Raw genomic sequence first — 15,428 nt, forward strand, 5'->3', positions numbered from 1 at the left:
ATTCTTACATAATTATAGATAAACACGCAACAAAACATCTACTTTTATTTTCTGCACGCTGCGTTTTTTCCCACTGTACGTCGCTTAGGGTTGCCATATTGGGTCTGTGTGTGTTTCCCTAAAAGTTTGTAACAATTTATTACAGAAAGTTGTCTGTTAACACAGTTCAGCTTTGTTCCAGAACTAAAAAGCTTTTACAATTTTTACAACTTTTACACATTTTACCTGAAAACCGTTCCCGTACACAAAAAAGTTGTAAAATGTTTACTTCTCTTTAAACAAAAATGGCGCTGAATGACGCTCTTTTTAAAAACTTTTTACTCGACAAATTTGAGAGTGTAAAAAATAAGCTCTGTTCCTTTACGCGCAAGAATCTTCAAGTTTTACCACTTTTTACTCGAAAATCGTTCCTTTACTTTGGACACCATACAATTCATATGGGAGCAGTTTACAACTTTTACTACTTTTGCCGGTTTTACCATTTTCAAAAGTAAAGGAACAGACCAATAGTAACATGGTTGCCAGGGTCTGATTGGCTGGTGCGTTGACTTTGACATTTGTTCCAGCTTTTTTTGACGTATTTTCCATTTATGCGTTCCCGAAGTTTTTGAAAAAAACTTTTGTGTGAAAACAATTTTTCTCTCTTTTACAAGTTTTACTATTAAAAAGTACGGGTACAACGCTTTTGTTTACAGTTTTTCACTGAGAACTTGTGAGTTCTTGCTGGAGAAATTTCTTTAAGTATGAACTTGTAAGTTCCGGTCCACACTTGCGTGAATTTCATGAAAAAATTTCATGAAATTAGGCGTTCTTAAATCGACTTTCCCACTACATATGTATATTATATGATTTTACTCTATTATGGAAGTCGATCTAGAGACTCATAATTTCATGCAAGTTTTTCAATGAAATCACTCTAGTGTGGACCGAGACTAAAACGCCTGTTAGACTATGAACTTATACTATGATTTAAACTGTCAATCCAAATACAATATACGTCAAATAAAATCCACTTGATTTAGAACTAAGATTTATTTGACGTGTATACTATGGAATTGACATTTGAAATCGAGTGGATTTATAATAAGTCTAAACGTATTATAAGTACAGACCATAGATGAACGAGATAAGCACTCGCCTTTACGTTTTCGTACGATTTACCATACAAACGCTCTCTTCGTGTTCATGTTTGGTACAGACGCACATATTGTACTTGGACGATTTTAACCGTGACAATAATAAAAAATTGTCTAAAAAAATTACTAAATTAATATAAAAATTAACAGCCTATTTCTGTATGTCGAAAGAAGAATATGTGCAAAAGAAACTCGTCCAAACTCTTGTGTGTTTTTCAAATTTGTTTTTTGTTTTGAAGCAAAAACAAAGGTAAAATTATTTCGAAAATTAAAGTTCGGGCGTGTTGCATGCGCACACATTCTTCTTTCGACATACAGAAACTGGCTGTAAATGCTGTTAAAAAAAAAAACTGTAAAATACTGACGTATGTATGTGATTTTTGTTTCTATTTTACAGCCCTAAATGTATTGTAGTAAGATCTTGTTTTCGTTAATTGAAAAGTAAAATATTCCAATTAAAAATGTCGGAATTTTTTACCATAAAAACTGAACCCTTTGCCAATGATTATAAAGATGAAAGTTCTAACAAAGATCTAAATACACTAACCTACAATACAATAAAACGTGAAAATGTTACAAATATGGTAAACGATATTAAAGAAGACGAACTGGACTTGGATAACATGGAAGAATTTTTACCAGAGAATGTCGATGAATTCACAATTGATATAATTAAAAAAGAGGACCCGGATGAAATGGTTGAATTTTTGATTAACCAGGATGAAGAACAGCAGCAAAATGTGACACAACACCATCTACCTAGAACAATAACTCCCCAGATTTCCGTACCCAAATTGGAAATAATTGATGTGCACGAAGATGAGCTGCAGAGTAGTGGTCCTGAAGCCAACGATAGTGCAGAGGGCTCTATGAATGCTTCCATTGTTTCGAATAAGAAACATAAATGCAAAATATGTGAAAAATATTATACGGAATCTAAAAATCTACTGGCACACATAATACAAAAACATCCTTCGTCTATGGGTACTGAGTATATCTGCAGAATATGTAATCAAAAGTTTACAACACAAACTGGTCTTGATAGACATTCTAACCGGACACATTCAGTAGCTCAAACACCTACTAAACATAAATGTGAAATATGTGGGATTTGTTTTAAAGAATTTATGTATCTAAAGAGACATATAAGACAAAAACATCGTTCGTCTATGGGTTCACAGTATATCTGCAAAATATGTAATCAAGACTTTGCCACAGAAAGAGCTCTTGGTAGGCATTCTAACCAGTTACATCCAGTAGATCAAACATATAGTACTAAACATAAATGTAAAATATGTGGTTGTAGTTATGTAAGATCTAGATCTCTGCGGTTACATATGAAAAATAAACATCCTTTGTCTATGAATGCGAAATATGTATGCGAAATATGTCATAGAAGGTTTGGCACCCCAGTACGCCTTGCTACGCATTATAGGAAGATGCATCAAATTTTACAGACTGAAACTACAGTTTATGACAGTAGTGAAAAGCATAAAAGAAATCTGAATAGCAATGGTCATGAAAATAATGAGAATGAGCAGGACGACTCTTGGGACGTTTCCATGGTTTCAAATGATAAAGTTGAAAAATACGAAAAATCAGATAAAACCTGTGAAGATACAAACAATGAAAAATCTGCTATTTTATCGTCTCATGTAGGCCAAACACCTGCTGAACATAAATGTGATATATGTGGAAAACATTATACGGAATCTAGAAATCTCCTGGCACATATAAGAAATACCCATCCTTCGTCTATAGATTCAGAGTATATCTGCGAAATATGTAATCAAGGATTTGCCACACAAAGAGGTCTTGGTAGGCATTCTAACCGGGTACATCCAGTAGCTCAAACACATACTACTAAACATAAATGTAAAATATGTGGTAGTAGTTATGTAAGATCTAGATCTCTGCGGGTACATGTGAAAAATAAACATCCTTTGTCTATAATATAGTTAGTAGCCTTGAAACATAGAAAATCGATTTCAAACTGGCGTGAACGGGAAACGCCATCACCTACCATGTAAACTACTTATGTATAAACTTGTCTATTCGATAAAAAAATGTTATTAATACAAAACAAATGAAAATATTACCCAATGTTAGTTAAGTTAGTTTAATTAAAATGCAAAAAGTTTTACTTTAATCGTAAAAAATAAACGTTTTATATATTGAAATAAATTTGTGTAATTATGTGTATTTTGTCACCAAGGAGGCACACAGTGCAGTTCTTGCTATAAAACCCCCATGATTTAGTCCAAACCATAGACTAATGAAGATATAGACCAAGGCCAGACAGAAGGTCGGCCATTCAGAATTCTGTTAACAACTTTTGACAAAAAACATAACAGATTTTAAATTATTGTGATTTGAGTTTATTTGTATTTTAAATCACAATAATGTTTTTGACAACAAACATAATAATCAGGTGGGCTTATTGGCCGACCTTGTATAGGCCTTAATAAAGACGGAGGATTACTAAATTTTTCCTCGGTCAAATCACTCAAACCCGAAAACTCAAAATATTTCGAAGATGATTTTTGGGGAAATTGACAATATTTTATTGGATATTATTATCTGAGAATATAGTTACCATCAAAAACTAACCCCATGTCGTCACCATAAATGCCCGAAGACGTAACCCACAAAATCAAAACTTTACAGGAGAAGCAAAAAACGTTACAAAATGAAAAACTGTTTTATAGAATATCGATCTTACTAGCGCGATTATTTGAAGTATTATCAATCACGTACGAATGGGAGTAAGTAATGAAACTAAAACCACGAAAACGCTTCGTTTTGCGATCTGTCATTACAACAAAATCTGTAATGTTATTCTATTTTCCGAAATGCCATTTCTTGAATACAATCGTTATTTTTGAACGTAGAAGCTTTAAATTTTTCCAGATCATGTATTTTAGCTTTATGTATCAGATTCCATCAAAAAACTAATATCGATTTTCATGTCGGTTACGTCATCGGACATTTATGTTGACGATGTAGTCTTTTGATAGAACAATATATTTATTAAGTTGTATTTTTTGGCATTTTATTTTGAGTTTCTTGGTCACCACGCTCAATTCGAACCTACTCGTTGAGAACATTTCCGGCGTCTATATCACCATTTGTCTATGCCCAAACTTCATTTTTGTAAGGGGTACGTATACTTATCTGTGCCACTGTAGGTATGTTTAAGATATACTAGGCTGAAAATATGTTCAACATTTACTGAAGGATGTGGTAATACCTGCGATGAGCTTGTTTTAAAAAATGTTATTATATGACAAAACATATGAACCATCAACTAGTTTCAAATTAAATATTCCAAATTCGAAATGATAAATCATTATTTTCAAAAAATGTCCTCAAAATTCAAAGACTTTTTATTAATTTTCTCGTTTAGAGTTAAGCTTGTTGATCGGTAATTATTTGCAAGTGAAAAAGGAAAGCCAAGGACTCGAACCCACATAGTCACCAAATTACGTTACCTGGTTTCACTGGTGGTAAAGCAGATCTTCAGACGCAGATCATCTTTTTGTAAAATGTTTAGAGTGTGGGATTGAATGACATCAAAGGGTGTTCAAAATTTTGTTTTTATAAAACCAAACATGGTCAAGAAATTGTTAACAATGTTTCTAAAAACCATTTTCAAAGAAAAGTGCAAAAACTCTGTCTCTGTCAGGGCAATGCCGTTAAATACTAGTCTTATATGGGACAAGCCTGGCTAGTACAAGACTTTCCATATATCATTAAATTGTTTATACGTACTCTAGACCTAACCGTTAATGATTTTTCATAGTCCTCTGTTGGAAAAAAATAAAATAAAAAATAGAAATTTCTAATGAAATTGCCTTCAAAGGGGCATTAATTAAAATTATGCAAAACTAACGTCAGGAACACAATTTTTTCTATCGGAATCAATGGCAAAACTACTGAAAACGGTAGGGAACTAATTCTATCATTCTCATTACATAAACGACATAAAAAGCCAACAATTTGGAAATTATTAATCGATTATTGTTGCATCATTTTCAATATATTAAAATCAAATAAGAATATTTGATCAATTTTTACAAATACATATTTTACAAAATTTATTATGACTATATTATAGCACGTTTATATAACCGGATTTAACAAACCCACTGAGTTTCAAATGCCAATTCCTTTGCGTATACGTGAAGTAAATCCCCATTAAGAAGGTTAACGCTGCAAAAGGCTATAATATAAACATTTATTTATTTAGGAACTTAGTCTATTCACGAATAGATTTTACAAAAGTTATCCACGTTTCTCTGTTTCTCGCCATCGATAGTAACTCGCTAAACGATTTGGTAGTCTCAGTCTGGACTGTGCGTCTCCACGTCATTTTAGGCCGACCCCTCTTGCGCGATCCTTGGGGATTCCATTCCAACGCTGCATGAGCTATTTCAGTTCTTGGCTTCCTTAACGTGTGTCCAATCCAACCATATTTTCTTTGGAGAATTTCTTTATCTATACGTTTTTGGTGGGTAACGTGTAATAAATTATTATTTGAGATTGTGCTGGGCCACCATATACCAAGTATGCGTCGCAAACATCTGTTCATAAATGTTTGCATGTTCATAGTGATCGATTTGCTGACATGCCATGTTTCGCAGCCATATAACAACACTGACTTCAAGCATGAATTAAATATATGTATTTATCTTGGTATTTAGAGTTAGGCTTCTTGATCTCCATATGCAATTCAGGGTAGCCAAAGATACACGTGCCTTTCGTATTCTGTTTTCCACATCCAATCTTCTATCTCCATCCTTTGTGAGCATACTGCCAAGGTAATCAAATTTGTCGATGTCCTCTATGGCCTCATTGTATATATAAATAAGTGTGTTGACTGATGAGTTTATCCTCATAGCTTTTGTTTTTTTAATGTTTATCTTTAATCCTGCTTTCTCAGCCTCTTAGACAATATTATTCAATTTGTCGGAACGATTGTTTGTTACAAGGACTATGTCGTTTGCGTAAGCCATTTCACCTAGTTTATTATGTAAATACCAATTAATCCCATAATGCTCTTGATTTGCTCGTTGTAGTACAACATCTAAAACTGTTATAAATAATAATCCATGCTTTACACCACTTATCGAAATAATATAAACATGGCCTTAGGCAAATATATTAGACAAAAATCGCAATTTTTGAGTAAAAATCGGCATTTTTTAAATTTTTGACCAAAAAAAAAAATCGTCAAAAGAACAATAAATCGTGAAATCTGGCAACCGTGCCTACATATTCAAGAGTAAACACTTCCGTCAAAGGCTGTTTCCCCTTTCTCTCTCACACTCTGCTCTCGTGTTAAAAAGACAACAAAACATGGTTTGAAACATCGGTTCCATTCACTTTGTATCTACGCGTTATTAATTTTTATTTTTTGTTTAAGTTTTAACAAAATATAATACAGAATTAATAAGTGTTATTTAACAATATTTATCAAAACACATCAACTTATATTTATTCTTTGGTATTCCTGTATTTCCCCTCTACAAAAAGGCAGTGTTTACTAATGAAAGTAAGCTTGTGAAATGTCAAAAAACACCACCAACTGTTTGTGGATGTTAATGAGAGTGTGTGTAATTTGTGGCCTGTTCCCATACTTTATAAAGTGGTAAAAGTCGTAAAAGTCGTAAACGATTTTCATATAAATTTTGTGTACGGGAACGCAAAATGTGTAAAAGTGGTAAAAATTTTAAAAACTTGTTAGTTCTGGAACAGAGCTTTGGTTTGCTCTCACAGTGTTTCACATTGGGAGTAATTCTATAAAGAAAATATTCGGTAAAAAAAGCGGCAATGTCATTAGGTCTGTACTATAACTTCGCAAGTGGAAAGTACTTGCAAGTACTCAGCAAGTTCTCAGTAACCTCTCTCCACAAATTTTACTATCTCGAAGCAAAAAATTTGCAGATTGTTATCGAACAGCAATTTGCCAACACTTGCAAGAAGTTAGCTGATTTGATAAACAAGAAGAAGAAGAAGTTGGCGGAAAAGATTAATGCTGTGTTCCAGAACTAAAAAGTTTTTAAAATTTTTACGACTTTTACACATTTTACTCGAAAAAGCGTTCCCGTACACAAAAAAGTTGTAAAGTGTTCACTTCTCTTTAAACAAAAATGGCGCTGAATGACGCTCTCTTTAAAAACTTTTTACACGACAAATTTGGGCGAGTTAAAAAATAGTAACATGGTTGCCGGCGTCTGATTGGCGGATACGCCGACTTTGACATTTGTTCCAGTTTTTTGACGTATTTTCCATTTTTCCGTTCCCGAACTATTTCAAATACTTGTGTGTGAAAACAAATTTTTTGCAGTTCTCTCTTTTACGAGTTTTACTATTAAAAAGTACGGGAACAAAGCTTAAATAAAATAAATAAAAAAATAGTCACCACAAACTACAAAATAAGTTTTTCAAAATTTATTTAATATTTTTCCCCTTTTTATTTCTATTTATTTAATAACCAACGTTTGTTTATGTTTTTGCCAAGAAGTCCGCAATAAAACATTCCAATTTAAATCAGCTGATCAAACTTGCAAATTCTTACAAGGAAAATTTTCCTTGCAAAAACTTTTAAACAAAACTCTCCAAAATTCTCTCACAATTGTCTCGAAATTCGCTCTCTTTTACTTTACAAGTTTGTTATCAAACAGCATTTTGTAAAAGTTTGTGCAAATTTGTACAAACTTTTGGGTTATCGTACAGACCTATTACTAGACATCCGATTTTTGCATATTTTTGAAAATTAGTGGGAAATTTGCCTAATGTAAATCTGACATAAAGAGAAAATTAGTCTACGAGAGGAACTACAAATTGTTTTATCCGTTTCCTTCAACATCGTTTAGTGCTGCCATATCTTCAAAGACTTTGCCCGTGAAAATAAAAAGTGCATCAAATTGTAAAATTAGAATTAAATGTTGTTACAAAACACTTTCAAATATTTACATGTGAAATCTTTTTCTTTTTTACAGCCTGCTCTAAATACTTTGTACATTGATAACTAAAATATTCCAAGTAAAAATGTCGGATAGCTTTTGTATAAAAACGGAACCCATTGCCAAAGATTATGAACAGGAAGACACTAACAATGACGCAAATACACTATGCTACAATACAATAAAACTTGAAAATTTTACAAATATGGGAAATTATATCAAAAAAGATGAATTAAGCTTCGATAAAATAGAAGAGAATGTACCAAAGAATGTCGATGAATCCACAATTGGTAAAATCAAAGAAGAAAACGTCGATGAAATGGACGAATTGTTACAACAACATCTAACTACTACAATAACTCAACAGATATCCGTACCCAAATTAGAAATAATGGATGTGCATGATAGTGATGGTGATACAGACGCAAACGTCAGTGATGATAAAAACAGTTCTCAGGAAGTTTCAACGGTTTTAAAGAAAAAAGTTCTAAAATATAAAAGGACAGATAAAACCTGTAAAGATAACAACACTGAAAAAACTGACACTTCCTATTCGCGTGAATCTAAAACACATACTGAACATACGTGTGAACTATGTGGTAAATCTTATCCAGAATATATAAATCTACGTAAACATATGAGATACAAACATCCTTTGTCTATGGATACCGAGTATATTTGCAAAATTTGTGATCAAAGATTTGCCACACAAACAGGTCTTGATAGGCATTGTAACCGGACGCATCGAAAACCCACTAAACATAAATGTGAAATATGTGGTACTTGCTATGTAGATGTTTGGCATCTTCAGATACATATAAGAAGAAAACATCCAACCTCTATAGATACAGAGTATATCTGTGAAATATGTAATGAAAGATTTACCACACGAAGAGGTCGTGATAAGCATTCTTACCTGATGCATCCAGCAGCTCAAACACCCGCTCAACATAAATGTGAAATATGTGGTAGTTGTTATTTGGAATCTCAAACTCTCCGGGCACATATAAGAACAAAACATCCGGCGTCTATAGATACACAGTATATCTGTGAAATATGTCATAAAAGATTTATAACAAAAAAAGCCCTTAATATACATTCGAAGAAGACGCATACAGAAGCTCAAACACTAAATGAACATAAATGTGAATTATGTTGTAGCTCTTATACAGAAGTTTCAAGTCTACTGAAACATGTAAGAAAGAAACATCCTTCATCTATATCCGAATATATCTGTGAAATTTGCAAGCAAGGATTTGCCACACAAACAAGTCTTGATAGGCATACTTCCACGAGGCATTTAGTAGCTCAAAAACCTACTAACCATAAATGTGAAATATGTGGTCGTTGTTATTTGGAATCTAGAAATCTCCAGTCACATATAAGGAAGAAACATCCGTCGTCTATAGATACTGTGTATATCTGTGAAATTTGCAATCAAAGATTTACCACACAAATAGGTCTTCATAGGCATTCTTTCAAGATGCATTCAGTAGCCCAGAAACCTACTAAACATAAATGTGAAATATGTGGTATTTTTTATTCTTCATCTCATTCTCTTCAGGCACATATAAAACAAATACATCCTACGTCTATAGATTTAAAGTATATGTGCGAAATATGTAATCAAGGATTTACCACACACACAGGTCTTACTAGACATTCTTTGCGGATGCATCCAGTAGAGCACACACAAAAACTCCTTAATACACATTCTAACAAGACGCACCCGGAAGCTGAAACACTAACTGACCATAAATGTGAAATATGTGGTAGTTGTTTTACGGGATCTAAATATCTGGCGAAACATATAAGAAGTAAACATCCTTCGTCTATGGATACCGAATATATCGGTGAAATTTGCAATCAAGGATTTACCACACAAAAATCTACTAAACATAAATGTGAAATATGTGGTAGTTGTTATACGGAATCTTGTTCCCTCCAGAACCATATTAAACAAAAACATCCTTGGTCTATAGATATAAAGTATATATGCGAAATATGTAATGAAGGATTTACCACACACACAGGTCTTACTAGACATTCTTTACGGATGCATCCAGAAGCTCAAACACCTACTAAACATAAATGTGAAATACAGTCGCACCACGATTAATCGAAAACCTCCATCCTCCGGAAAAGAAAAGCACAGATTTCTATTATAATTATTATCATTATTATTATTTATTAATTCATTTCAAAGGCAAGCCATATGCGGCTGGTATACTACAATCAACAAAATAATTACAAAATTGTGTTTACATAATAATATGGATATGTGTAGTTATACATAAATATAATAATAATAAAATATAAAAGTAAAAAATGTGATGAAACTACTTTGGAAAAAAATTCGGTGTAATTAATTATACAGTATTAACCCAGATATGCCCATTGCTTGATCGTGATCATTTTAAAAGTATTTTTATATTATTTTAGAAGCAAATGTGAAATAATAACAGTGTGTTTATATGTTTTTTAAAATTTTTTTGAAAAAAGTGGTTTTTGAGGCCACTTTTGGACACAGGGTTTTATTTTATAACTGGGAGTTATGGGACACAAAACATTTGACATATAGTCCAAAGACACCTTTTCGGCATCTAGTTAACGTTTTTTCGTAGTAGGCTCCACATCGTGTTTGTTTTCGTTATAAAACTACCCAATAATTAATCGGTCATAACGCAAATCATTATAAAAACTAAGCGATAGGTGGCAACTTCGATGAACTAGACCTCAAAACTCAAAAATAGTAGCTCAAAATAATGGAATCACATAATATCCCAAGAGCTACAGATGTGTACTGAGTATATCACCAAAATAAACAGTACTTTGATAAACATAACATATCAAATTTCCAAGAATTTTGTGTGTCCTATATATAGGACGCTGGGCATATCTGGGTTAAAACATGGTTATATATTTTCTTTTAATTTAGATAATTGAATGAATTCAACGACAAAAAAGTGGATAAACATTAGGTCTGTACGAAAACCCAAAAATTTGTACAAATTCGCACAAATTTTTACTAAATGTTAGTCGATAACAAAACGTTTATTTTTCAGGAAAAAAAATTCATAGAGAGGGTTTACAGAAGCACCCTATCTTTGAGAAAGGGTCTATAGAAGCACCCTTTCTTTGAGAAAGGGTCTATAGAAGCACCCTTTCTTTGAGAAAGGGTCTATAGAAGCACCCTTTCTTTGAGAGAGGGTCTATAGAAGCACCCTTTCTTTGAGAAAGGGTCTATAGAAGCACCCTTTATTTGAGAAAGGGTCTATAGAAGAATCCTTTCTTTGAGAAAGGGTCTATAGAAGCACCCTTTCTTTGAGAAAGGGTCTATAGAAGCACCCTTTCTATCAGAAAGGTTCTATAGAAGCACCCTTTCTTTCAGAAAGGTTCTATAGAAGAACCCTTTCTTTCAGAAAGAGTCTATAGGAGCACCCTTACTATGAGAAAGGTTCTATAGAAGCACCCTTTTTTGAGAAAGGGTCTATAGAAGCACCCTTTCTTTGAGAAAGGGTCTATAGAAGCACCCTTTCTTTGAGAAAGGGTCTATAGAAGCACCCTTTCTTTGAGAGAGGGTCTATAGAAGCACCCTTTCTTTGAGAAAGGGTCTATAGAAGCACCCTTTATTTGAGAAAGGGTCTATAGAAGAATCCTTTCTTTGAGAAAGGGTCTATAGAAGCACCCTTTCTTTGAGAAAGGGTCTATAGAAGCACCCTTTCTATCAGAAAGGTTCTATAGAAGCACCCTTTCTTTCAGAAAGGTTCTATAGAAGAACCCTTTCTTTCAGAAAGAGTCTATAGGAGCACCCTTACTATGAGAAAGGTTCTATAGAAGCACCCTTTTTTGAGAAAGGGTCTATAGAAGCACCCTTTCTTTGAGAAAGGGTCTATAGAAGCACCCTTTCTTTGAGAAAGGGTCTATAGAAGCACCCTTTCTTTGAGAAAGGGTCTATAGAAGCACCCTTTCTTTGAGAAAGGGTCTATAGAAGCACCCTTTCTTTGAGAAAGGGTCTATAGAAGCACCCTTTCTTTGAGAAAGGGTCTATAGAAGCACCCTTTCTTTGAGAAAGGGTCTATAGAAGCACCCTTTCTTTGAGAAAGGGTCTATAGAAGCACCCTTTCTTTGAGAAAGGGTCTATAGAAGCACCCTTTCTTTGAGAAAGGGTCTATAGAAGCACCCTTTCTTTGAGAAAGGGTCTATAGAAGCACCCTTTCTTTGAGAGAGGGTCTATAGAAGCACCCTTTCTTTGAGAAAGGGTCTATAGAAGCACCCTTTCTTTGAGAAAGGTTCTATAGAAGCACCCTTTCTTTGAGAAAGGTTCTATAGAAGCACCCTTTCTTTGAGAAAGGTTCTATAGAAGCACCCTTTCTTTGAGAAAGGTTCTATAGAAGCACCCTTTCTTTGAGAAAGGTTCTATAGAAGCACCCTTTCTTTGAGAAAGGTTCTATAGAAGCACCCTTTCATTGAGAAAGGGTCTATAGAAGGACCCTTTCTTTGAGAAAGGGTCTATAGAAGCATCCTTTCTTTGAGAAAGGGTCTATAGAAGCACCCTTTCTTTGAGAAAGGGTCTATAGAAGCACCCTTTCTTTGAGAAAGGGTCTATAGAAGCACCCTTTCTTTGAGAAAGGGTCTATAGAAGCACCCTTTCTTTGAGAAAGGGTCTATAGAAGCACCCTTTCTTTGAGAAAGGTTCTATAGAAGCACCCTTTCTTTGAGAAAGGGTCCATAGAAGCACCCTTTCTTTTAGAAAGGGTCCATAGAAGCACCCTTTCTTTGAGAAAGGGTCCATAGAAGCACCCTTTCTTTGAGAAATGGTCCATAGAAGCACCCTTTCTTTGAGAAAGGGTCCATAGAAGCACCCTTTCTTTGAGAAATGGTCCATAGAAGCACCCTTTCTTTGATAAAGAGTCCATAGAAGCACCCTTTCTTTGAGAAAGGGTCTATAGAAGCACCCTTTCTTTGAGAAAGGGTCTATAGAAGCACCCTTTCTTTGAGAAAGGGTCTATAGAAGCACCCTTTCTTTGAGAAAGGGTCTATAGAAGCACCCTTTCTTTGAGAAAGGGTCTATAGAAGCACCCTTTCTTTGAGAAAGGGTCTATAGAAGCACCCTTTCTTTGAGAAAGGGTCCATAGAAGCACCCTTTCTTTGAAAAAGGGTCCATAAAAGCACCCTTTCTTTGAGAAAGGGTCCATAGAAGCACCATTTCTTTGAGAAAGGGTCCATAGAAGCACCCTTTCTTTGAGAAAGGGTCAATAGAAGCACCCTTTCTTTAAAAAATGGTCCATAGAAGCACCCTTTCTTTGAGAAAGGGTCCATAGAAGCACCCTTTCTTTGAGAAAAGGTCCATAGAAGCACCCTTTCTTTGACAAAGGGTCTATAGAAGCACCCTTTCTTTCAGAAAGGGGCCATAGAAGCACCCTTTCTTTGAGAAAGGGTCCATAGAATCACCCTTTCTTTGAGAAAGGGTCCATAGAAGCACCCTTTCTTTGAGAAAGGGTCCATAGAAGCACCCTTTCTTTAAGAAAGGGCCTATAGAAGCACCCTTTCTTTAAGAAAGGGCCTATAGAAACACCCTTTCTTTTAGAAAGGGGTCTATAGAAGGACCCTTTCTTTGAAAAAGGGTCCATAGAAGCACCCTTTCTTTGACAAAGGGTCTATAGAAGCACCCTTTCTTTCAGAAAGGGACCATAGAAGCACCCTTTCTTTGAGAAAGGGTCCATAGAAGCACCGTTTCTTTGAGAAAGGGTCTATAGAAGCACCCTTTCTTTTAGAAAGGGTCCATAGAAGCACCCTTTCTTTTAGAAAGGGTCCATAGAAGCACCCTTTCTTTGAGAAAGGGTCCATAGAAGCACCCTTTCTTTGAGAAATGGTCCATAGAAGCACCCTTTCTTTGAGAAAGGGTCCATAGAAGCACCCTTTCTTTGAGAAATGGTCCATAGAAGCACCCTTTCTTTGAGAAAGAGTCCATAGAAGCACCCTTTCTTTGAGAAAGGGTCTATAGAAGCACCCTTTCTTTGAGAAAGGGTCTATAGAAGCACCCTTTCTTTGAGAAAGGGTCTATAGAAGCACCCTTTCTTTGAGAAAGGGTCTATAGAAGCACCCTTTCTTTGGGAAAGGGTCTATAGAAGCACCATTTATTTGAGAAAGGGTCCATAGAAGCACCCTTTCTCTGAGAAAGGATCCATAGAAGCACACTTTCTTTGAGAAAGGGTCCATAGAAGCACCTTTTCTTTGAGAAAGGGTCTGTAGAAGCACAATTTGTTTGAGAAAGGGTCTATAGAAGCACCCTTTGTTTGAGAAAGGGTCTATAGAAGCACCCTATCTTTGAGAAAGGTTCTATAGAAGCACCCTTTGTTTGAGAAAGGGTCACCCTTTTTTTGAGAAAGGGTCACCCTTTTTTTGAGAAAGGGTCACCCTTTTTTTGAGAATGGGTCACCCTTTTTTTGAGAAAGGGTCTATAGAAGCACCCTTTCTTTGAGAAAGGGTCTATAGAAGCACCCTTTCTTTGAGAAAGGGTCTATAGAAGCACCCTTTCTTTGAGAAAGGGTCTATAGAAGCACCCTTTCTTTGAGAAAGGGTCCATAGAAGCACCCTTTCTTTGAGAAAGGGTCCATAGAAGCACCCTTTCTTTGAGAAAGGGTCTATAGAAGCACCCTTTCTTTGAGAAAGGGTTCATAGAAGCACCCTTTCTTTGAGAAAGGGTCCATAGAAGCACCCTTTCTTAGAGAAAGGGTCCATAGAAGCACACTTTCTTTGAGAAAGGGTCCTTAGAAGCACCCTTTCTTTGAGAAATGGTCTATAGAATTATAGCCCCCAGAGCCTGCAAAATGGTACTATCAATTAATATTTTCTTTTTCAAATTTGTGCTTGAAACCCCCATTTCCTGTACACAAAGAGGTAACAAAACCGCCACTTCCATTTAAACAAATTTGGCTGAGTAGAATTCTGCAGCTTGTTTGCTGGGGTCTGATTGGCTGATATGTTGATTTTGACCAAGGCATATTCATATAAGGTAAATGCATGAATAACAACAACTAACAAATTTACAAAAACAACATTGTTGTTATTGAACATTAATTGTCAAACATAAATATTGAATAATAGGGTCGTTCCAAAAATTTGTTCAGGAAAAACATAAATACATTTTGAAAATCCTCTAGAATAGAACAAATTTGAATCAAAATGTAAATATAAAGCATACAGAACTGTCGTAGGTCATTGTTATTACACGTTTACGGTGAAAAGAAGAATTTTATGGTAGCGAATTTCGAAGTTTCAAATTTCATGAACAGACCCTATTACATTTTGAAAACTAAAC

At 34.7% G+C, this 15,428-nt stretch overlaps 4 protein-coding genes across 9 annotated transcripts in view; 3 read left to right on the forward strand and 1 right to left on the reverse strand.

Annotated features, from left to right (window-relative positions):
• Positions 1–3,320, forward strand: part of LOC141403779 (uncharacterized) — a 137,184-nt gene extending 133,864 nt beyond the window's left edge. For both annotated transcript variants that reach the window (XM_073986734.1, XM_073986732.1), the window contains exon 2: positions 1,534–3,320. In XM_073986734.1, coding sequence (XP_073842835.1) covers positions 1,598–3,094 — 1,497 coding nt within the window. In that variant the 5' untranslated portion in view covers positions 1,534–1,597 and the 3' untranslated portion in view covers positions 3,095–3,320. The remainder of the gene's footprint in view (positions 1–1,533) is intronic.
• LOC141403826 (uncharacterized) overlaps positions 1–15,428 on the forward strand; it is a 153,155-nt gene that overhangs the window by 134,407 nt on the left and 3,320 nt on the right. The window lies entirely within an intron of this gene.
• The window catches only part of LOC141403818 (uncharacterized), a 241,152-nt gene that overhangs the window by 39,620 nt on the left and 186,104 nt on the right, over positions 1–15,428 (reverse strand). The window lies entirely within an intron of this gene.
• LOC141403741 (uncharacterized) lies at positions 6,456–10,459 on the forward strand. Of its 4 annotated transcripts, XM_073986629.1 has the most exons (3): positions 6,961–6,978; positions 7,238–7,516; positions 8,141–10,459. In XM_073986629.1, the coding sequence occupies exon 3, from the start codon at positions 8,190–8,192 to the stop codon at positions 10,221–10,223; it is 2,034 nt and encodes a 677-aa protein (XP_073842730.1). In that variant the 5' UTR covers positions 6,961–6,978; positions 7,238–7,516; positions 8,141–8,189; the 3' UTR covers positions 10,224–10,459. The 4 variants fall into 4 exon arrangements, with proteins under 4 accessions (XP_073842728.1, XP_073842731.1, XP_073842730.1 ...); XM_073986627.1 differs by lacking the exons at positions 6,961–6,978; positions 7,238–7,516 and adding an exon at positions 6,456–6,690; XM_073986630.1 differs by lacking the exons at positions 6,961–6,978; positions 7,238–7,516 and adding an exon at positions 6,758–6,786.

This window comes from Musca autumnalis, unplaced genomic scaffold (assembly GCF_047663935.1).
Source record: "Musca autumnalis isolate F117 unplaced genomic scaffold, ASM4766393v1 scaffold_4, whole genome shotgun sequence".
NCBI classification, from domain to species: Eukaryota; Metazoa; Arthropoda; class Insecta; order Diptera; family Muscidae; genus Musca; species Musca autumnalis.

Coding starts and splice junctions, on each gene's coding strand:
- LOC141403741 (XM_073986627.1), top strand. CDS start 8,190: ATGTCGGATAGCTTTTGTATAAAAACGGAACCCATTGCCAAAGATTAT.